The 24,745-nt window shown below is 39.7% G+C and overlaps 3 protein-coding genes across 3 annotated transcripts in view; 1 reads left to right on the forward strand and 2 right to left on the reverse strand.

Moving 5' to 3' along the window:
• The window catches only part of LOC118430719 (cationic amino acid transporter 3-like), an 8,558-nt gene extending 3,381 nt beyond the window's left edge, over positions 1–5,177 (reverse strand). The window contains exons 1-2 of the mRNA XM_035841723.1: positions 4,215–5,177; positions 3,270–3,733 (exon numbers count right to left, since the gene is read on the reverse strand). Coding sequence (XP_035697616.1) covers positions 3,270–3,733; positions 4,215–4,509 — 759 coding nt within the window. The 5' untranslated portion in view covers positions 4,510–5,177. The remainder of the gene's footprint in view (positions 1–3,269; positions 3,734–4,214) is intronic.
• Positions 5,178–6,087: 910 nt separating this feature from the next.
• On the forward strand, positions 6,088–9,163 carry LOC118430720 (MICOS complex subunit Mic10-like). Its single transcript, XM_035841724.1, has 4 exons — positions 6,088–6,231; positions 6,637–6,684; positions 7,694–7,803; positions 8,684–9,163. The coding sequence occupies exons 1-4, from the start codon at positions 6,153–6,155 to the stop codon at positions 8,705–8,707; spliced, it is 261 nt and encodes an 86-aa protein (XP_035697617.1). The 5' UTR covers positions 6,088–6,152; the 3' UTR covers positions 8,708–9,163.
• Positions 9,164–12,298: 3,135 nt separating this feature from the next.
• The window catches only part of LOC118430516 (prolyl 3-hydroxylase 1-like), a gene marked incomplete at its 5' end in the record, with an annotated part of 30,974 nt that continues 18,527 nt past the window's right edge, over positions 12,299–24,745 (reverse strand). Inside the window, 8 exon segments of the mRNA XM_035841429.1 lie at positions 12,299–13,185; positions 13,699–13,771; positions 14,138–14,252; positions 15,481–15,631; positions 17,004–17,102; positions 17,971–18,125; positions 18,693–18,834; positions 23,922–24,136. Coding sequence (XP_035697322.1) covers positions 12,958–13,185; positions 13,699–13,771; positions 14,138–14,252; positions 15,481–15,631; positions 17,004–17,102; positions 17,971–18,125; positions 18,693–18,834; positions 23,922–24,136 — 1,178 coding nt within the window.

Below are 24,745 nucleotides of genomic sequence, written 5' to 3' on the forward strand. Positions count from 1 at the left end.
TTTTATAGTAAATATAAATAAAAAATACAAATCATGCCATAAAACTGAAAGCAAGTCGTATAGGTCTGTACAACTATTATTGTATAAAGAACTAGAAAGGCCGACATTTGCTTAAGAGCAAATACAGCATATTTCAGCCATACCCCTTCCCACGCAACATTGGACTGTTCCAAATCACCCCTGCGCAAAAATGGAACATCCTCTTAACAGTACATTATCCCCCAAAGTGGACTGGTATTGTGAATTGATTCCAGGTAAAAACAGAGCTTGCTTCTATTTTTCAGAAAATGACAATAATCACACCTTCCATTCAGAAAATTTTCATCATGACTGAAAATTGTTGAATGACTTCATGTAATGTCATTAACAATTTTCAGTACGATAACTAGGTGTATGTTTAAAAAAGTATAAGCTCCTTGTGATGTGGGTACATTTATTATTGCAGTGAACTTTTTTTATTCAAGTAGGGCATACGATTTAATAATTATCAAGCAGGTGCAGGTACTGTAGGGGCGTTTGTTTTCTTCAAGCTGTAAAACTGTTAAACTGTTTTACTTTGTATGCAATCAGTCATCGAGCCTATTCTTATTTTAGTTTAACAACTTCCTGCCAGACCGGGAAGATACGATTGAACCTTGTTCGAGGATTTATTTTCGTCTGTCTGGTCAGTCTGTTCATACCCTGGCACTGAGAGTGTTTTATTGGGCTGAAACTCTGGCAGTTTAAAGTTACTTACAATTTAAATGTTCAAAGTTTATGTCAAACAACAACAGCACTAGGAAATGTGGCCACTATAGACAGGTGGTCACTATAGAGAAAATGCTGATCTATTGACTAGGAGCCATACGTTACACATGATTTCAGTACACTGATCATTAATCATATACACATTGCACAGGTAAGCCAATTGTTTAGATGTACAATTAAGTTCAAATAATTCTGAAGAGAAATATTGATGAGAAAATAATCATTCTCGCCACTGTCTAACTTATAATTATGTATCAAAACTAAACGCAGATTTTCTAACTAACGCACCTTTCGCCGACTTCATCAAAGGACCGCCGGCTATCAATCAAATACGGCTGTTGATTAGACTTAGAGTTTCAAACAGTCATGTGCTGTGTGCCAGTTGACAGCGAACTTCATGCTACGTGATGTATTACATTGGTTGGACCTTCTTTCCTACAGCGGTGCTTCTACAAAATATTTAGACTGTAACACTGAGTCCCACATGTTTTATAGAATAGAATTTGACGCAGAACAGCGTTTTTTGCTGGGTATTTTTCTTGAAACATGTCCGTGGGAATATCAGCGAGGCGGCGACGTAGGGATATCAGACCGTCAACAAAAGTCGCACGGCGGCTAACGGCGCAGCGAAGATACTAGCGCTATAAATAAGCGCTTCAACTAAGGATGGCAACCCGTACAATATTTTTGTATACTGTTGAGCTAAGTAAAGTTTGTTGTTGATGAGGTTTTAGTTGTCTTTGAAGCTTTGACCCGAAATATTTTAAAGTCAAACTGCTGAAGAGAAGTAAGTGGCTGCTACGATTATCGTAGATATGGCCCTAAAAAAACTGATAAAAGAAGCCTTCTCAATAGTCTAAAATGCAAGAGCTTCCGGGGGGGGCTTCGCCCACCTGGGTCCCCCCCCACAGTGGCCCTGCCCCTGGACCCCGCCAGGGACATTCGGCGGCCCCCGGACCCCTGTCCGACGCTTTGAAAAAATCCTGGCGAGAAGTCTGTACGGCCTGAGTCTTCAAGTTAACGTATTGTGTGGTCCCGCTTATGAATATTGATTAGCCTTCGCTTTCCTCTTCGCTGATTGGCTGAACCATTAATTGAATTAACTCTTCCTGACGGCTAGACGCAGGTGCAGATGTCGGCTCTGTGGGGTGAACGTCCGAAAGGTCATGGCATGGAGAACGAAAGAAAACCAATTTCCCCTAAAAAAAGTGCTGTAATTAAGCCTTTTACAGTACTTTATGCCAAAAATTTTACTTGGATCATTTTACCAACTATCTTATGCCTATCTATACCAAATGTTACTCATACCAGGGTACAGGGGTGCAAAATATACCGTTATAAGACCGTCAACAACAGTCGCACGGAGCTAACAGCGCAGCGAAAATACCATCGCTAGCGTTTCAACTTCGGATAACAAGTTATAAGTACTGTTGAACTCAGTAACATTAAAGTTTGTTTTTAGTTGCCTTTGACGGTTTGACCTGAAATAGTGTTACGCTAAACTCCTGAAGAGAAGTTAAGTGACTGCTGCGATTATCATAGATATGCCCCTAAGAACTGATACAATATAAAGCCTTCTGAATAGTCTAAAATGCGAGAGCCTTAGGCGGGCTTCGCTCCCGCTGGCGGGAACACTGCTATATACGGGATCATGAGGCCCCGCTTATGAATATTAATTAGCCTTTGGCCTCCTCTTCGCTGATTGGCTAGGTCTTTGATTCAATTAACTCTCCGGCTGACGCGCACAGGTGTGGCTCTGCGCGGGGTCACGGAAGGTCACGTCAGGAGGCCAAAAGAAAACAAATTTCCCCTCAGAAAAGTGCCAAAATTAATCATTTTCAAGTTGTTTATGTCAAAAATTTTACTTGAATCTTGTTACCAAGTAGCTAATGCCTATCTATACCAAATTTCAGGTCATTTAATTGTAATACCAGGGTACAGGAGCCAAAAGTGTCCTTTTTTGGTCAAAAATTGGCCAAAAATCGCAAAAATAAGCATTTTGTTGCACTGTACACCAAAAGTGTTATTGAATTTATATGAAGGGATTATCAAGGCACATCTGTGTCAAATTTCAGCTCATTCGGTTGCAATACCAAGGTACAGGAGCCAAAAGTGTCCTTTTTTGGTCAAAAATTGGTCAAAAAATCGCAAAAATAAGCATTTTGTTGTACTGTACACCAAAAGTGTTATCGAATTTATATGGGGGCATTATCAAGGCACATCTCTGTCAAATTTCAGCTCATTTGGTTGTAATACCAGGGTACAGGGGCCAAAATATACAGTTTTGGTCTAAAATTGACCAAAAAATCTCAATAAAATCATTTTAGAGGCAGATATGAAAAAACTGAGAAAAAAGCATCAAGGTATTGGCCCATTCTACCCCTGTGCCAAATTTCAGGTCATTCGGTCCAGGAACGGCGGAGATGAATCACTTTGAAGATTTGACAGGAGAAAGAAAGAAGAAACATTACGAATACAATATATTTCACCATACTATGTATGGCTGAAATATAATGACTCACCAAACGTATAACGTCTGTCGTCATTTCCGAGTGTTTCCAGTTTGCACTTTGGGTGAAGAACAATCCAATGGAGAAGACAAACACCAACAGAGTGCCGGCTAGAACATGAAGGATGTCCAGGAAGAAGTTCTGTACATCCGACTTAAGTTGGGACGACACCAGACACGCCAAAACTCCGAAAATGAAAGCTAAAAAGTCTGGGTAACTTGACATGTGGGGAAGTCCTCCAATGCTCATGCTCAGTTCGTCGCTCATCACGTGACTGGACAGGTAGTCTATGGTCTGACTGAGCGCGCGTGCGCAGCAAGCACCTCCGGTCATTAACTGTAGCAGGCTGGTCCAGCCGATGACGTAAGCCACGAACTCGCCGATGGTTGCGTAGCAACAGCTGTAGGTGTCGGGCAGCTCCGAGCTGTCCGGGAGGACACGCAGTGCGCGTGCGCGAAGCTCCGTGTGAACCAGACCTGTTGATGTTAGAGATAAAAAGTTCTATGCAGATTTTACAATGTACTGATCATGTATCATAACCTATCGGTATTCTCGTATTTTTATGTCAGTATTGTCGCAATTTAGGTAGAAAGGAATTGTTCATATTAGATAAAATGTGTGTATTCTTATTATATAGCGACTTCACTCTTTCTCTCCAATAACTTAGGGCTTATAACTAAGCTCATATCACTTATTGATCTGTTTTAGACACAAACACATCTATTGTTCCAACTTTAGCATCCTGTTCATTGCCTCTGGTGTGCATGGACGTTTTTTGTTATTGCTTTTTCCCTTAATATAAACTATAGAGTTAAGACAATTTTATGTGTACAATTTTTAAGCTGACATTATAGAATCTATCTATTGTATCATGATCAGATGAATGTGTACTCAAAAGACAAATAATATTTACAAGTACATATAGAGTAGTAGGTGATATAGAATGCCTTTACCCACCTGTTAAGAGGTTTGTGACGCATACCACGGCCAGGGACAGGAGAAGAACAGGACCGCCCACCCCCTGTATGGCGAAATACCCCGTCAACACGGCCAGTCCGAGCCCGTACTCCCCACCGAGCCCGGCTCGCACCAGGCTTCGGATCCGGGTAGCCCTGGGCCCGACGGGTGCGCCCTCCCCAGCCGGTGAGCTGGGCCCAAAGGGAGTATCGCTACCCGGGATGGTATCCAGTCGGCGCGTACGGAATAACGTCCGCGCAGTGTCCCGCATCCAGGCAGACATGTACCCCGGCATGGTCAGGTTTAGCGTCCGTCTTTCGTCCCCTTTTTGAGATGTTCCACTTAATCTTGGCAAACACTGGCGATCAGTCAGTGCCTTGAGCTATTCAGAGGCAACATGCCGTAGCAACATGCTAGTATATCCCCTGCAAACCATGACGTGTCACCTTCACTTTTAAACTATACAACAAATATGTGAATCTTCACCATGGAGCAAAACTTAACGTCGCTTTTCAAGGATATACCCAAGTCAGTGGTAAGAGTCTTGGTTCAGCTGTGCTTTAGTTTTCTACTTTCCTTCCCCAAGTCTTCTCCTTGCTGTTTATAAGACTCTTACCTGTGTTTTGTTTAGACTAGAGTCTGCACGTTCAGACTTTGTTGACTTTTGCGAAATATGAGAGTTGTAGGCATGCAGAATGTCTAAGAACAAGACATACTGGCGGATAGGTCTTCTGTATGTCCTGTAGATTCACCTGAGAGTTCTCACCTTTCTTTAGGGAAAACAAGCCGTTCACGGTCCAGCTTGAAACACTCCGATTTGGTCTTGTAGCGCTCTCCAAACTTTCCCATCACGCTCCAATTACGTTCATCGGGTCATGTTTGAACTGTAAAGCCTGTGAAACAATCCCGTCTCGACGCACCCACACGATTTCCTAGAAGCAGCAGCCTTGTCGACGTGTTGGCGAAAGTATGTGCGCAGTCCCTATAACCACATCCGCCAACAGAAATATCGTCATATTGTGGATATGATATCCTGCAACAATGGCGACGTACACAACAGTGGGGACAGCTGGTAGAACCACCTTACCGCCCCGGGGGCGTGTAACAGCCGGGAGCGTGACCCTGCCGAACTCAACCTGCAGGTTCTGTGGTTTAAATCAATAACAACACGAAAGACTCGCTCTTTAGTTTAGCCAGGAAAACATTTACACAACTTGGTAGACCGATAGCTTAAACTATCACTGTCTTGTTTTGTGCAAATCAGGGTATGTCACAGAATAACCCAACTCCAAAGCTAGAGAAGTCCCACTTGACGTAATATATTACCTACAGCCTTTCAACAACAAGGAATACGTGATATTCTCACTTGCACGGTAATATTTGTAACGTTATGTATTCGTTCCGTTCCTTCATTTCACAAAAGACACCATAGTTTAGGTTTCTCCATGTTGGATTGTCGACCTGTCATGCCTGTTGTTCCGTGTAACGTTACATACGACTCTCTATCTCGTCATATCATCATCATATCGATTCCTTTGATTCGTCCTTTCCAACAACAACGAAGAAACTCCAACAGCTAAGGAAGCTTGCAGTGTGTAAAACACAGTGGGAAAAGATGACGAAAGACTGGATGCAGCTATAACGTTAGGGCTCTTCAAAGACTGTAGAGGCAGAACACAGTGGATGATGATGATGAATTCGTTCTAATCCATCTTATTGTTTCTTTCAATACCATAATGGTCCCCTCCCCATTTTGCTTATATTTTCAATCTACAGACTCTTAAGTTGTAGATAGACATACTGCCTCAAACATGTCAAACGGCGTCTGACTTTGTTGTGCACCTGTTTTGACTGTGTAGTGCAAGAGCGCCACCTATCTTATCTTGGTGAAACTTCAAGGGTCTCGGCTTAGCTCTATGATTCACCATCATCATCATCATGGCTGCCGAAATTCGGAGTGAGGACGAGCTAGGGAAGAAATGGGACCGCTGTCTGGCCGATACAATCGTCAAAATGGGTAGGTACAACTTGGAAACAAAGTCAAGAAGTTCAAGGGCACGACAGGCTTTCCAAAGGCTCTGAATGCGTTGTGCTTGCCCCTTAAGTTTCGGGTTCAAAGAGTGGGGAGGGGGGCGCTGTGATTTTTTTCCAGTCCAAGGGCATCTTGAACAAAGGGACCGTATGAAACATGTGTATTTGACATCCATTTTAAATATAGACATGCCTGAGTAAGAAATCAGTGGACAATTATTCATAGAAGAGATTAAACATTTCATAGCTGAACGTGCTTTGGGACTTTGAATATCGCTATCCTGATCATACATGCATACATGTGTATATCATACCATTTTATATAACGTTACCGGTAGGTAAATAATTTAGGTTAGTAGTTTTGCGATTATTTGTCTATTTTCCGTCACAGGCGGTGGTTTGGCTGTAGGTGTGGTGTTCTCTGTCTTTCTCTTCAAACGTGAGTACAAAAGCTACAAACGTTAAATCTGCTAGAATATTACATAGTTACTGTAAATACATTTAAGTTCGCGGGGATTTAATTTCGCGGTAGCGGGAAAAAGGACTTTTCGCGGTGGATTTAAGTTCGCGGTAACACCATAGACTGTAGTCTAATACCATGATAGAAAAATGTTCGCGGTGGTTTTAATTTCGCGGTGAAGTGGTCACCGCGAAAACCGTGAACATTAATCCACCGCGAACATTTCTGCATTTACAGTATACATAATGTAACATAAATTGATATGTATAAATGCTCTTCTGTAGTTCATGCAGGGTTGAAATAATCTCCTGATGCATAAGCTCAAAACTGGAATACAAACTTAATGCATAATGGTTGTAACCATCATGCACTACTGTAATTTAAGTTTGGGGGGACTTAATTTCGCGCTAGCGGGAAAAACGCCATGGTTTTAAGTTCACGGCAGCGCCATGTACTGTAGTCTCTTACTGCCATGGAAAAATGTTCGCGGTGGTTTTAAGTTTGCGGTGAAGTGGCCACCGCGAAAACGGTGAACATTAAACCACCGCGAAAATTTCTGCATTTACACTAAATTACAGTAACTGCAACCAATGAATAGATAAGTCCATACTCGATAATTTTGTGAATGTGATGTCAACACATCATACCTATACATGTATTAGTATTATTACCCTAATTCTTACATATACCATTTCAATGTTAATCAATTACAAATGTATACAACATGTAATGCTAGTATACCTTTATTCGTGGGGTAACCTATATCCGTTGTGTAAAAAAACACAGCGTATCTAGGGATATCAAGTCGATGGATGATGGTTTTAAGCTGCTATGCTTTGAAAATATTTGGAACTGCCATTCTTTGACTTGATATCCTAAAGATACCCTATTTTTGAAAACAACAGATATAGGTCACCCCATGAAGAAAGGTGAACTAGTGTTACCTCTTAGTTTTCTTAGAGAATGTCCTATCCTGTTTTTACTGTAGGACGGCCGTGGCCGGTAGCTTTCGGCACAGGAGTAGGACTGGGGATGGGGTATTCCAACTGTCAACATGACTTCAGGAACCCAAACCTTCTACATGGAACATTCGTCAAAGTATGTCAAACCTTTACATGTTCTGCTTTCATTGCCTTCATATGCCATATGTACTGTAGTACATTTATCTAGAGCATAAGCTATTTTGTAGTATTCTAATATTTCCATTTACGCACTCAAATGACAGCCAATTCAGGAGAACACAGAACACTTGTCTATTGTTCAAATTTTTGGTATGTGTTTCCATCACAAAATTCATGTGTACCCCAGAGAGTGGAATAAGGGAGGCCCTCCACTATACTCTCAGCCAGCTCCACTATACTATTTTTCAAATTTAGTGTGTTTCTTCCCTATTTTCTTTGTTAGTTTTGCTAAGATTAATGACAATTCACAGATTTTTGTACCAAGTGGCATCACTTTTCCAGTCAGCATTGTCTGCAAAAACTTGTGAATGAGCAATGATCAAAACAATAGTAGTTTTGCCACTTCACAACAAAGGAATAACAACAGTATATTATACTTGTAGTATTTGACACCCTCTGTCATTGCAAAATGAACCCATTTTCATGAAAGTGCAGTGCGTTGGTGCGGGTTATTTTTGCCAGCCCCTCCACTATACTAAAAAATTCTGGGGAGAACCCTGTTAAGTATGAGTATGGGTAGGCAGAAGTCATACCATCTCACTGTATGCATGTAAGCAGCATTCTCTTCTTGAAATTCTGTAATACATCAGCTAATCACTAGGGGGCATTACAGTCACAGTATGTGTATATTGGTTGCAGTCTCTTTGTGTAACCTCATAAATTGATGGCATAACGTAAAAATCTTGCAATAGCTTGTACATATTATGTACCAATTTTCCTATATTAGAAAGTACCTAACCTTACTCGTTCATGCACTCTAAAGGTCTAATTAATTAATTGTTACTTTGCACTTACAGAAAATTGAGAAAGGAGAGAAGTAATCAGACACCCCAAGTAGTGATAGCAGCATGACTCGGACCATCTCTCTTCCTTAGGACTTTCCTCATCACGTGAAGACAATTTCTGGACACTACCCTTCCCCTAAAAATTTGTACCTCTTAACTCTTCCTTTTGTCTCAACGTGTAACTAGATCATGCTTGATACTAGATGACTGTTACTGTTAGTATTCTTTAAAATGGTCCAGTGCCATTGTACCTAAATTATGTTAAAGCATCTTCTTGCTTGTGAAATTACTACGTTTAAAGATGATGCTCTGATGTTTTTCTCAAAATAAGAAAATTGATGCTCATTGACAATAATTTTTATTGTCTATCATGTGTGAACAAGTAATGTTTGAGGTATTGACAGCCTGTATTCACATTATGTATTAATGCTAGTAACAAGTTATTCCTTGTGATACAAGGCTCTTCTTCAACTGAAGACATAATAAAAAGTTCAAAAAGAAATGTGGTCTTGTCCTTTATGTGCCAATAGTTGATTTTCTTTGACTCACTGCAATATACAATTGCAAAAAGCAAGAAATTTCCGACGAGGATTTCTGAAGTAATGCTCATTTCCGGGGGACAGAAAGTAATTTTTCTTGGTAGACCAAACTTAATGTTGAGGAAAAGGAAATATTGTGACCTCACTTCCTTTAATAGATCAAGGACGTTGATGTAACGTCCTTGAATAGATGTTAGGGACTTCCTAAACTCAGAGGGAATCAAACTATGTAAACACCCTGGAGACATGTTACCAGTAATAGCCAAGCATTTTCCATCAACCTGCATTCCTAACTGTTTTATACAAGAGCTGTACCTGGACAAAAACAAACAAACATTGTGGCCATAGCACGCTCAGAATTGAGGTATGAAAATTAAACTGGACCTTCTGCTTCAGTTCCACAGACAGCTGCTAGAAGGTCGATAATGGAACTTGTCCTTTGTTTTGACCACACCTACCCACATATATATGCCAAACATCATGTACAGATCCATTCACAACTTCTCAAGTTATGCTGTCAACAAGCAAATGAAGGAACACACCTGCCCACAAACACACCTACAAATGACACAGAAAACATAACCTTGGTGAAAGTGCATGTATTACATACAAAGTGCAGCAAATCCCCATATAATCATTGATTCATACCATGCTGAAAACTTTATCGACATGCCAGAGGCTGCAATAACTACAGGTAAGCCTTACATTTGATAAGAAAAAAGCCTATAGATAAGACTGCCCCCAGCAATTATAAAAAGGTTTTGTTGGGTCTTTAGAATTAGAAGTTCAAGGAATGCCTGAGGTAGGATGTAGGAGCAAGCTTTTATATCTGATATAAAAGCTCCTTGGTAGGAGTTAGTACATGAAATAGATTGTATGTAGATACAGGAACTACCAAGGTTTGTAAATGATCATCATGCATCCGGTATTTAATACACTGTTGAGGTACATTAGACGAAAATTTTCCAGTATGACCTGTCGTTCATGGCTGACATAAAAGCAGATCCTCACAGTCCCATGTGTCATTCAATCAGTCTTTACCATTATGTATGGTCGATCCACTATGCCCCTCCCTTCTGACAACCAGAGGCTCTATACAATAGTGGGTCTATATGTATCATTGCCAATCCTTTAAAAAGCAAGCTTAGAGGACCTACATTGGACTGGACCCAAGATCAATATATGCATGCAGATATCATCTGTGAACCAAACTTTGAGTTAGAACTTGTGCATGTATTTCACCCGGTACAGAATTGCCAGCTAATATGGGATATTTATCTTCTGGACAGCTGGGTTTTATCCAAGACCTTTAGGCCACACCAATCTTATTTCTTGTTTCTCGGATTTCCCGACCCTATTTTTTCCGATTTAAAAAAAAAAATTCAAATTGATGGCCACACATTGTGTTGACAAAATTTCACTGCCTCTCCTTTCTCAAATTAACTATGGGCCTCAAATTCCAGTAGCTGTACGTGCCTATTTTGGATGGTACGTTTATCATTTTTCTTCAAACTTTGGACTTTTCAACCAGGGACCCCCTAAATGTTGAAAGTTTAAGTTTTCCTATCCAATCTCTCCGACCCCCAACTTTTTGAATTTTTTTCGACCAATTTTTTTCTGAAAAAATCTGAGAAACAACAAAATTGGTGCGGCCTTAGTGGGATTTCCATGCATGACTGTTGAGACCATAAGACATAAAATCACAGCCATCCAAAAGGGACTCTTGACGATAAGTTATACCTAATTCCCTTTCATGGATTTATACATTCAGGTTGTCTAAAATATCTCTTTGCCAATCACCATATTGGGAATAGAATTAGAATACATGAGAAAGAAGTTGTGGACAAAAAATTGAAGCTACATTTATAGTCTGTATATGAAACATCTTACTATTCAAAAACATGTCCAGAGTAATGTTTTGTATTGTGAAAAAGAATATTTAAAATTTGTAATAAATGGTTTCTGCCTGCATGGAACCTGAGCTTCTATAATGGAACAGTTCTTGAAATTTGTCCCAAGGTTTGATATCAGTCACATATTCTATACATATACATGTACAAGGTTTTACTTCGATTTTCTGTATGAGTTATGACTAATGTATACATAAACCCTCACCCTTACCCATTCTTTGATATTGTATTCCACTTTAGTGTATAAATCTGTCTGCCGTGGTTTGGTTCTTTCTGTGCATTGTATTGACTAAATGTACCAGCAGAGTGTATGATAGGGATTATGGTTTAGTCAATAAGATCTATCTCTGTCAGTTGATTATAGCATTCCTGTCAGTGCCTGAAGTATCCTGGATCCTAGTTCTTACTCCAGTCCAGAGTTGTAGCCAGCCTGAAATCATTTTCAGTCCCCTCGATTTTGAATCCGAAAGAACGAGACGTCGAGCCGAAGGCATAACGTACCTAAGGGGATCCGGGGGCATACTCCCCTGAAAAATTTTGAAATCCAGACGCTCTGAAACCCAATTTCCTGCATTTTGAGGTGTAGATTTTGCTGGTAGACTAAGCTGTTCATCTGTTTTGGTGAAAAATTACACAAGAAGACATTTTTTTATATCTTTACTGACTTTACATATAGATTTTTGTCCATTACAGAGGACGAAATGGGCAAAATTTTTTTCATGAACTGAATGAACTGAAAACACTATCTTTAATTATTGTAATACTCAAAATGAAGACCGAAGAGACAAAATTAATGTTAACAAACACTTTACTGACTGGAGAAATAGTACATTTATATAACATGTGTAGAACCTGCTTCTGAGGTCAATTTGTGGCCATCTTGTTGTGATCTAGAATTAAAATATGTGAAGATGTATAAAGGGAACATTTCTTTTAAAATCCTTTGGAAAGTGCTTCATATACAAATGCAACACATAGGAACAACTGTCACTTCTTACATACAAATAAATATAGATAAAATCACCATATACAGGGATGACTTTATAATACAATATATGCTTTGTACTATTTACAAACAAATTCCCTATTGAAATATATGTATAAGCCTAGTTTTGCAAAGCTTATAGTGGAAAACCAGAAGGCAAAGTACATCTTCCAAAGGTAAGTTTCTTTGTTTACTAAATATGTTTCATTGAAGTATAAAAAATCAAGACAATCCATACTGCATTTGTATGTACCTGAATCTAGATTTTAGTAGCATTATTCTAACAATCTAGCCATTCAAATATTTTAAAAATCTATTTAGTATTTTAAGCTCCAACAATGTCTTTAAAAAAGACTCAATGATACGGATTAAGAAGTATGTTCCCAGTATTGACATACATTTCCTTAGCGTTTTACATTGACTTAGACCTAAAAATAAGGAACCGATGTGGAGAAAGATTGGCGTGTTATTTAGTACATTCTGATCTGCTGCCATGTATATAATTGGTTTCAAAATGATTATGGTTATCACTGATTGATGACCAAACGCATGATTCAACATCTCTTGCCGTTTCAAAATACATGATTCTTGCAATAATAAAAAAAAAGAGCGAAAAAAAAAGGATTTTAGAAAACATGATTGAAGGACTGAATGTACAAATATGGCAAACTGCCATTAATTTCAATTCAGCTAAATTTTTCATAGAAAAAGTGACATGGTAAAAAAAAGGCCACAAAATACAGCCAATATATGTTCATTATAGGTCAACATATACATATTTACGACACATCAATAATACATATTGGAATGTAGGATGTCCACATCAAATATATTTTCCTGAACTACCAGTGGCTATAACTCCTCCTTTGGTTTTCCCTTGCTTGTCTTTGTCCTGTGTTTCTTGAGGTTCTGAAGAAGTTTTCTGGCCTGGTAGTGTTCGACTTCGTTGTAACGTTCATCTAGTGTGTACCACATGGCAAGGGCGCATCTTCTGCCCTTCAGTACTGCCCTAACGCCATGTAGATTCTCCTCACCAGCGGAGAACCCCACTAGCCTACCACACTTGGGCTTTACGCTGGACTGGGTTGGGAGAAGATGAAAGTTGGTCATAATTATGATCAATAATAATCTTACAGTACTATGATATGCATTTAAAGACACCAGATTGAGTCTTTTGTATTGAAAATGTTTTCTTTACAAAATTTAATCTTTACAGGCAAATTTTGCAAGGTCTTTTACATACAAGTGCATTTACCTCATACATTGTATGAATAGATCAACATGTTGATTTTAACATTCATTTTATACTAACTGATTCTTATGTCTAAATATTCTTTTTTGTATATTTGTACACAGTAAGGGTTATCTCCTAAAATGTACTAACTAAATTAATACAAAGGCTGAAACAATATCAAATTATTTTTGAGCAAAATATAGGGCTGTTGCAATTTGCTTTGCATTTATCATTTGTTGCTAGTCCATTTTTGAAAGCATAAGGTTTAACCATAAACCTTATAGTTTACTACCCAATAAAGGTCCATATGTTTGTCCTTAAAAGTATCACACTAGTCAATGTGACAGTAAAGCTCTCACCTGTACAGTTTCATTAGCATGTGTAAAGATGAACTCTCCTCCCTTGAACCCTTCATTTAGATAAAGAATTGCACTGAAAATAAACAGAAGCCATCATTACAAGCTGGGCAAGTGCATAAACGTTATACTATGATCACATATCATTCATAACCATGTAATACTACTCTTTTAAACACACATTAGAAAGAACATTAATAATCTACAAATTCCATCAAGATTTTGATTTGTGTTTTTTTATGATAGGAATAAGTCACTGTGGTTAAGTACATAAACTTTGCACTACAACCAGCATAACAGCAACCATAAGATGGATAAGACATAACCTTGTGATAATATTATTTTAAACACACACTGGATAGAACATTGATAATCTTAAACATTTTTAGCTGTTGAAGAGTTTTTTATGTGAATAAGGATGACTTTCATCATCTACATGTACCTCCAATCTCTCCATGTAAAAGCAGGCAGCTTTTTGGGACAGGACCCATCGGCCAGGAGGTGGCAGTTGTCTGCATGGATGGGGTGACTTAAGTCTGTCCTGTCATCTGTAGAGTCTGGAAAAAGAAAGGCAATGTTTACACACACAAGATCTTATGATAGAGAGGGGAATCTTAGTAATGCCATTATTGATTATTCCATTTGTTTGTATACAAAAACTATGACTATGTGGAACTCCATCCACACACAAACATACAAATTTGTCCTTGAAGCTGAACACCATCCACACACAACTATACAGCCCTGTCCTTGGTGCTAAACACCATTCACACAAATATGCATACTTGTCATTGGTTCTGAATAACATCCACAAACATACAGACCTATCCCTGGTGCAGGACACCATCCACACACACAGACACAGAGACCTATCCTTCATGCTGATCACCATACACACACAAATATACAGACCTGTCCTTGGTGCTGAACACCTTCCACACACAAACATACAGACCTGTCCTTGGTGCTAAACACCATTCACACGAATATACATACTTGTCATTGGTTCTGAACAACAGCCACAAACATACAGACCTATCCCTGGTGCAGAACACCATCCACACACACAGACACAGAGACCTATCCTTCGTGCTGATCACCATACACACACAAATATACACACCTGTCCTTGGTGCTGAACACCTTCCACACGCAAACATACAGACCTGTCCTTGGTGCTGAACACCCTCCACACACAAACATACAGACCGATGCTGAACACCATCCACACAAACATACAGACTGGTACTGGACACCATCCACACACAAACATACAGACCTGTCCTTGGTGCTGAACACCTTCCACACACAAACATACAGACCTGTCCTTGCTGATGAACACCTTCCACACACAAACATACACACAGACCTGTCCTTGGTGCTGAACACCTTCCACACACAAACATACAGACCTGTCCTTGGTGATGAACACCTTCCACACACAAACATACAGACCTGTCCTTGCCGATGAACACCTTCCACACACAAACATACAGACCTGTCCTTGCTGATGAACACCTTCCACACACAAACATACAGACCGATGCTGAACACCATCCACACAAACATACAGACCTGTACTGGACACCATCCACACACAAACATACAGACCTGTCCTTGGTGCTGAACACCCTCCACACACAAACATACAGACCTGTACTGGACACCATCCACACACAAACATACAGACCTGTGCTTGGTGCTGAACACCCTCCACACACAAACATACAGACCTGTCCTTGGTGCTGAACACCATCCACACACAAATATTGAATGTGTACTCACAAGGCTCTGCTGTCCTGCAGACCAGGTGTGTATAGGTGAAGAACAGCTGGTGTTTCATGTGGAAGTAGCCGTGAACGTACCGCCGCGCCTTGTTGCTCAGGTTCAAGTACATCTCAGCATGATCCACCGACACTAGGCCTCTCTTTGCAAGCTGAAAAAAATTACTTCTTGTTAGCTTTAAAGGAAGTTACTTCTTGTTAGATTTGGGCCAGATTATAAAATGCAATGGGCTAACTTTAAAGGCAACAGAAGCCAGGGATAAACAAGTCCACTAGCCCTATAGTCCCGGACAAGTGAAAATGCCAATCGGGCAAGTGCATGTCCTTCCCCACTTGCCCGATCGGACAAGTTAGCTTTTCTCCATTGAGTGAGATTTTGATGTACTTGCTACTTTTCAAAGTCATGGCATCAAGCATTGGTTAACACAGAAAATAGAGCCAATAACAAAAATTCCATTGAAGGCCATGAATGTACATAGAAAAATGTCATTTAGATTTCGGGCAAGTGAAAAGTTGGTTCGGGCAAGTAAATCTTTTAAGTACTTGCCCGATAGGACAAGTCAATTTTAGAAAACTTGTCCAACCCTGGAAGCTACAAGACATTAAGAAACCTTACAGAGAGGAATAAGGGGCCAGTTTCTGGCCTAGGCACCTATGCAAGTAAGTAGGATTTAATATGCTAGAGATAACAAAGAGAATGTAGATGTTGGCAAACTCCTGTAACAGATACATTTTTAAAAACTTGTATCATTTATTTTTGTAGCCTGACTTCTGCAACATTTTAAAGAGTGAAATCTTACTATTAGACCATTCCTATGGAACTGCCAACTTACAACAAGATCAATGTGGAGGAAAGCCTTAACCTTAGAAGTCTATGATCTCCCACAGAAATTTGCAACATGATGGTAAATTTTTTCTACTCAGTGAATATGAGGCAATTCAGCATAATTTTCATAGCTGAAATAGACAATTCAGAAGCTGACAGGAATATACAAGTGTTAGAACAAAGTGATAACAGATGAAATTAGGATAAAAACACGCATACTAACTCCAGGAATAAGGTTAGAGCAACATTCAGCCACAAAAACACAATATCCAGGACTTCTGGATACCCCAAATTTCATGCAATAGTAACAGGAAATTTTGATTAGCTAGAAGCAAACTCTTAATTTCGTTTTAACTGTAAGTACTGTCTAATGTTGTTATCCATTCAGTTTTTGTTCATTTTGCCATCAAAACAACAAGTTCATCCATACAACATTGTTAGTGTGGCCCTTCTGAGCTACAAAATGTATGTAGCAAAATAAAAGCATTACACATATATAGCAGCACTACAAATTGAATGGAACAAAACCTGACAATCCAAAATGTACAGGACCTTGAAAACCCACCACAGATGACATGTGCCAACAGACTTGTGCTATGGTTACACATGTTGCCATAGCAACAGATGTGTCCCATAGCAACAGACAAGTGCCATGGTAACAGATGTGTGCCATAGCAACGGGAGTCTGCCTTACCCACCTCGACTGCTTTCAGTACCGTCAGGCCCTCAAACCTTTCGTACACTGTGTGCGCGTGGGCACCACGGCCCTTGTACCCGTCTCCGTCCCTAGCCCCTAGCTATGGGAACACACAGTTAGGGTTAGTATGGAGGGGACACAGAATCTGTTAGATCAGTGGCTTAACCAGGCCCCAATAGCCAGCTGCTGAGTGATGACCTTCAAAACATTTCTGACAGCTATTCATGATCTACTGCACAAATCAATGAGGTGATGACAGAAAGCCAAAAAGAACAGAGGGAAATCTATAATACAGCTGTCTAAATCTGTATTGTTATACAGCTGTTTAAAGCCGTATTGTTTTTATTAAAGTTGAGCTTGAAAATGGACTTCAAGGTCAAAGTCAGCAGCCAGTGTTGGAGACTGGGGTTCTTGCTAACGCCCCCCTCCCCACAAACCTCTGCGGCTTGTAGCACTGTGAGTCCATCGAACCGCTCGAACTCTGTGTGCACGTGTTTGTCGCCCTCATATCCGTTCCCCTCCGTACCACCCTGAAAAATGGCGGATGCGTACAAGTTCTGTCACGGGGTCAAAGGTTAGTCTGATCGAATTATGCCGGCTCTTTTGCTTTCTTCCTGATTGGTGTGCCATGCATGTTACAGGTAATCTCAATCCACAGAAATTTCTTGTAAATGGCTAGATCTTGAGAGTCTTGGCTGAACTTTGAAAAAAAAACTACACTTATACAACTGTAACTGGTTATAATAATTTAGCATTGCTGCAATCTAATCATGAATATTTCTTTAACTATCACATTTTTCATACCATTCTTCATGTTTGTCCTTTATTCAAATTGTGTTATGATTGGAGATTTTACAGATCAATTCTTCGGCAGTCGCAATTCTCTACAAGAGCATTAAAACTGTAGTTACAAAGCTTAACACTGTCACTAACTTGAATGATTATTGTACAAAAGTACATGTACTAGCCTTTGCTAGATGAGCCAACATCTTGCACTCCTCCTCAGACGCTATCCCGTCTGCAACCATCCGTTTGGGGCCCTTCAGATCGCGCGGTCCCTTCACCACGGTCACACCCGGCATGTTGTAGCCGTACCGCACATCCTTTGTCACCCGGGGCTCAGCTGGGAAATATCATGTTGTAAAAGTCACGAATTTGTGTTTTAAATGTGTTCTCTGTATAAGTCTGATAATGTGGGGTCGGATGCTGTAAGTTAAGATTGTGGTCTGTTAGTAACAGGTAAGAGGTTAGACACGTCCTTCGTCACCCGGGGTTCGGCTGGGAAACATTGCGTTGTAAAAGTCATAAATGGTAAACCAATAAGTCTGAACTACAGGTATTTGGTGTCTTGTCTTATTCTCTGTATAAATCTGATAAGGTGGGGTCAAATGTCGTACATTAAGTTGTTAATGAGTTGAGAGTGTTGCTTCAACGTAACTTGAATGTGTGAAAGTACGCAAAGTGATATGGTCCTTAACCAGCATCGCACCTTCAGTTGAATTTGCTGATTGCCAGAGAGTCGACCTTTTTTTTCATGAAAATTCAAACACTGTTACATTGGATGGGATTAAGATGTCTGTTTTGTTGCCAGACTGAAACAAACTCAAAGGAGTCCTAAACTCCAGAAAAAGAATAAAGACTTTTAAATTAGGATTCGGAGGTTCATCTCCAATTCAGATCTTATCCTCACCTTTCTCCTCTCCATCTTCAACCATGTCCTCTTCATCATCTTCCTCTTCTTCTTCCTCCTCCTCCTCCTCATTCGGCCTGGGTGGGGAGGCATTGGGCTGGTCCTGGTACCAGGCATTACCCTGGAGGCCATCAATGACAAACTGGAACACACAAAACATAACAATACAAGTCAGAGGAGGGTGAAACCAATAGGAATAGTCACCCACATATGTTATACAATGTATGGCTTAGATGTGCCTTATGGCTTAGATGTGACTTATAACACACAGTGCAACAGCAAAAGGCACAGAATAGAATAGGGACTTATGAAGACATATACATTACATGTAACTATCTGCCATCAAATGTCAACATGTAACGCTAGTTAATCTTTATCCGCGGGGTAACCTATATGCGTTGTTTGTAGAGACAGACGTTTAGGGATATCAAAATTTGGACTTCAATATTTTTGCTACTCTAATAACTAATTTGAAAATCTAAATATTTTGATTTGAAAACACCGTCCGTTGATTGATATCTCTAGATAACACGTTTTAAGAAAACAACGGATATAGGTTATCCAACAGATAAAGGTGAACTAGCGTTAGCCTCAGAGATATATACAGAATCCTATGATCATTAATAAGTTGAATGTTCTTTTCTGGTGCCATGTACACTCCAACTTCTCTAACTGCTGGGAACTTTTTCTCATCCCTTTTTCCGAGGTCAGGAATTGCGAAAATACAAAGTACAGCTTTTTTCCTGCAAAAAACAAAAATTAACCAATTTTCTGGCAATCACCTGTCATAAACTTCTCCCTGTTACTGAACCGGAGGTCAGGAATTTCGAAAATAAAAATTACAGCCGTTCTCACATTTCCTATAGAAAATGAACCAACTTTTCCCACAATCACAAGTCATAAACTTTCCCCTGTTAAGGTACATGTACCCTTTTGGCACAGAAGTTGTATCGATCACAGGTTGACCAGAAGGGAGAAGGTCTAAAGAGGCTCGTGCCCTCCAGGAAGCCAGTTGATTAACAACGTTACGACCGCAGAGTTTGCAACTCTCCCCACAGAGCACTCCCAACCTCCCTCTCCTGCCATTCACTTGACCACTAAAGCTTCCCAGACGCAACTTGATAGGTCTTTTTAAAAGGTCACTTTCATCTAAGTCAAGGAGAACCATTAATATCCGCATGGAGGGGGCTCAAGTGGGGAGGGCACATTATTGACTTTGTGTCTTTTGGTCAGAGTAATGCGATGTTACTGTCAATATGTATGATCAATCACTTACTCTTGTTATGACTTGGTCACTAATTTCCATCAAATTTTCATGACCCTGATATGCACAAGGAGTGTGTTACCGTTAGTATGCTAAGTTATTGACCTGGAAGTGTGCCGCTTGAAATTGGGTTACCATGCCAGAGGGTGCAATGAAGTACTGTAAACCTTGAAATGTTTGCAGTGCTTTTAATTTTGCAGTTTTCATGGTGATGTCTCCACAACCAAGTCATGATACAGTTAAACTTGGTCGTGCAACTACCTGGCAAAGCAACCACCTGCTGTCAGATTCCACATTGAAACAGTCCTGTCCATTTTTATACAGTTAAGACCCTCTCTCAAGCAGTCTTACCCAACCAGCAAACACTTTTTTGTTGTCCTAAAAAGGCTGACTGTACTGCAAATATGAGTTTCCAATTACTTACTGTACTACAGATGTGTTTCAACAACAAAGTTTAACACAGAAAATTTCCTCCTCTTTGTCTCGTATTGTGAAATTAACTCAGTGGGTACACGTGAATCGTGGTATGTAAAGTTTTTGAGCCCAGGTTTCTATCAGGAATTTGATCATTAGTTAGGGGTGAAATGGAACTCTGTCAGACAGAGGTTGGGTCATCATCTGTTACGGAGCTTGTCCTGAATTTGCGGCACCCGAGCTATCAATACAATCATTACCACAGATCATCAGTCAACTGCCTCTGAGATACATTGTAATGGAAGTTTGGAAACACCTACAAATGTTAGTCTTTGTAGAGATTTGTGCATATCATACCAACTTATACTACATGTATATAGTGTCACAGTATTGTTTGTGAGGTTTGATTGTCTTGGCCTTGGAAGGCACTTCATGAATATTTGAGTCGTGACAGAAATAAAGTGTTAAACATCACGTTACCTATAAGATGCATTTTAGTCTATGTATTTCGTTCTCTGATTTGATAAAAAAAATACTGAACTGGCAAGATCAACATGAAATGTAACACAGAGTATGACGACAAAACTTTTACATAGGCACACACAGTTACAGGAAGATTAGCAGGATTAAAGCTTTCTTACATGCATATTCATACTGTGCCCCTGCTGAAATGATATTTTACAGCACAAAGTGTCCAACAACAACAAAATGCATTGATGTTACAGTAGTAGAGCAGCTTACCTCCTTCTTTCATATCTTTCTACCAAATTACTGCAGCTGCTACTTTCTGTGCTTTGAAGATCCTGGGGGTCCCAGAGTACATTCTACTTCACAATTGGGAATATAAACTTCCTTCTGGCCTTATTCCTTGGTAATGTAACATCCCTACCAGGACCAACGAGCTTCAAAAGAAAAAGAAACACTCTTTGCTCAAAGGCATCATTAAAGAAACCCCGAAGAAGATAGATTGCACCGCAAAGATTAAAGCCTCCCTATGAAAGCTACCCAAATTGGGGCTGCACCCCAGGCCAATGGCAAGGGATCTAAGACCTGCATCAACCAGAAATACCTATTAGTAGATGACCTCCTTAGTCATAAATTTCAGAAGCTAAGAACATTAACCCACATAAATTTTACCCGTTCTCCCCTTGTTTTGGAAGGCTCAACATTTGTCGTTGTGTTGGTGACAATCGGCCAAATAAATCTGAAAATGTTGGCAGTTTTCTTTTTGTGGTGACCTCTCCAATGCAAAATGAGTATTCATTCCTGAGTATTCATCATAACAAGTTATTATACCCAATACTACATGTAGTAACATCATCATAATACTGCAAAAAAGACAAGGAGGTGGGCAAGTAGAACAGAAATTTTTATGATGATCTAAATTTTGAGGTGGGGAGGGCATTGAAAAAAAAAAACCACAAATATTTTTTTCTTTTACAACACATGTATGTAATGTTATCTTCATAATGTTACTACAATTGTACTACTATTACAACTGCAAACTTAATACACCGTGAAAACCTCCTTTCTCCTCCTACCATGAAATTAAGTCCCTGCAGAGATCAATGAGTTTGGAAAGAATCTTGATACGTTGCTGGCCAGATCAAAATGACATTGCATACATCATGATACTGTATCACAATTCACATAAAACTTGCCAACAACATCCTAAGATACCTTCCATAGCTCTCTCTACCTGCCAGCTATATCTAAACAGAGCAAAAACCTGGCCTTTGATTATACACCCTGTCTGTCATGGTTACTTCAGATGGCCCCTGAGCGCCCTATGACAAAAAGCCGCAGGCTTCTGAGAGACTGATGGGTGAACATTAACGGCAGCGACTTCAAAAATGGAAAAATATTGATCCGGCCTTGCTTATCTCATACTTGCAGCAAGTTTTGCTTTGGAGTGCGGGCGCACTAATACTTCAATTTATCTTCAAGTTCATATCTCACTGTTGTCTTTGGGCAATTTTTCACATGTATAACCTAAGCTATTTATAGCTATTATACATCATATTCCTAGGGAGATGAAACCAGTGTTTTTGTATATAAAAAAGTTGCACAAAGGGAACTTCTGGTTTGTTGTGTGAGTATGGTAATACTTCTACAGATTTGAAAGTTCATATCTCACTGTTGTATTTGGCTATCTTTCATCACTTAGGCCACACCAATTTAACTTGTTGGTTCACAGATTTTGAAAAAATAACTTAAAATAAATAAGCTTTAACTGGAAAAACATAATGAAAACAAAGCCTGAGGACCAGGTGTATGCCTTGGTGCATTTAGGCCTAGGATTATGGAGTGAACATCGTCATATTCAAGTTTTCCTCCCGGCCTGTTGCATTTATGATGTCTGCTTGCTATAGTTTCACTTAGAAAATCCGTGAACCAACAAATTAAATTGGTGTGGCCTTATCCTGTACAATAAGTTATTCATTCTAAGCTGTTGTATATAACCTGGTCCAGTTTTAGTTTGATATGTAGATATAAGAATACTTCAATACACTCCAAGTTCATTTTTCACTGTTGTCTTGGGGCAATATTCTTCTTCCTATATCCTACACATTCATCATACTTGGCAAAGGCTACATTTTTATGTGAATTGTGCAAGTATCATAAAGCAATGTCTAAAGTTTGATATGTGGTTGTGCTTATACTTTTGAATCAATACTTACTGTTGCCTTTGGGCAATATCTCTGCATTTATTCCATATTGAAAGCTGGTATTAGTTTTTGTACATGATTCCATGAGGGATAAGACCCATCCAAGTATATTTATGTGATGCTTCACGATGACATACATTGTGTAAGTCCTGCTTTATGTAGAAACCAGTTAAGGCTTGAAGCAAAGTTTTTTTTTGAGAACCAGCTGCACGAGTCATAAACATGATCAAGCATCAGTTTGAAACATTTAGTTAACATATGATAGTTGATATACTTATGAAAGAAAAATTGGGCAAACTTCCCAAATGAATGGTAAGGGAAATACTGGTACATTCAAATTATAATATTGGATTGTAAAAATGATTCATATTACATATATATCAATACTCAGACTTTGTGCAATTTGCTGACAGCTATGGGTGGTGCAACTATTTTTCTTCACAATTCATTTCTGCTTTTTTCATTGACTTAATCAATCAATGGCGTTGTATGTGGCGTAACTGGTAGAGTTGGGTTTGGAATCTAGACGTTCCAGGGTTCGATACTCGCCATGCCCCCGGCGTTGTGCCCTCAAGAAAGGCACTATACACAAATTTCCCTGACATTGAAATGACGCCCATCAAGTTTCAGTGGCTAATCTGCCGATATTGTGTCAAAAATATACTCGGATTTGGTGTGCCAATGTCCACACATGTACGTGTTAACATTTGCCACTAAGAACTGCATTTTTTTCTGCATGATTGTCTAGCAGTAGTTTGCATTCCAATTCCATGACTTCGTACAAAGCTTGGTATGCCAATGACCACATGTACACAATGTCATGTACGTGTCAACATTTGTCACTAAGAACCGTAACTTAAAAAAAAATCCAATCCAACTCACCTCATCTCCAAAGTTTTTCTGGATGTCCTGGAGTAATTTGCGTTCCAGCTCCATAACCTCGTGCACGGCCGCTGCCTTCGGTCGCACCTCCAGCATGTCCTCGCTGGCCCAGGGGAGTGTCAGGAAGTAGTCCACGTTCTGGGTCATCATGGGATCAGTCGGGTAGAAGATCAGGTACGTGGCAGCGTTGCGCATCACGTTGGGATAGTCCTTCACTGTATGGTTGGAAGAAAAGGATAAGTTAAGTGTATTATAAGCAAAAACTTTTAAGGAGACGGGTGCAATGGCCGAATGGGTAGAGTGTTTGCCTTGCATTTGGTAGGTCGTGAGTTTGATCGCCGGCCGTGTCATATATATTATTAAAACCTCCTTGGTCATACCAAAGACTTGCGTTCTCTGCTTAGCACTCAGCATTCAGGAAAGAGTATGGCAGATGAAAATATACCACTACCAGTTGACTAGCCCCTTGGTGTAGTGATTGTGCAAAGTTGTGTGGCCCATGGCTTCTGAACCGGAGACGGGTGACGCTCTATGCATCTAATAAATGCGCCCTCAAGTTGCAGGAAGGACTTTGACTTGCAAAAACTTTTGCACTAGTTTCATTTTAGCATTTTTCGCAATGGCACTCGCACCTCAATGACAATCAAGAAGTTTGCCCAAAGGTTGTCAACAGTGTGATTTTGGCTCTCATCATGGATTGACATCTGGGATATTGAAAAATGCTGAAGGTGATATCATGTATCCCTCTGGTTAAACAAACAAACAAGTATGCAGTGAAGGCATCAATTTTTGTGAGCGGTAGGGAGGTGTGAATTTAACCTATT

The sequence above is a fragment of the Branchiostoma floridae genome, chromosome 14 (genome assembly GCF_000003815.2).
Source record: "Branchiostoma floridae strain S238N-H82 chromosome 14, Bfl_VNyyK, whole genome shotgun sequence".
NCBI classification, from domain to species: Eukaryota; Metazoa; Chordata; class Leptocardii; order Amphioxiformes; family Branchiostomatidae; genus Branchiostoma; species Branchiostoma floridae.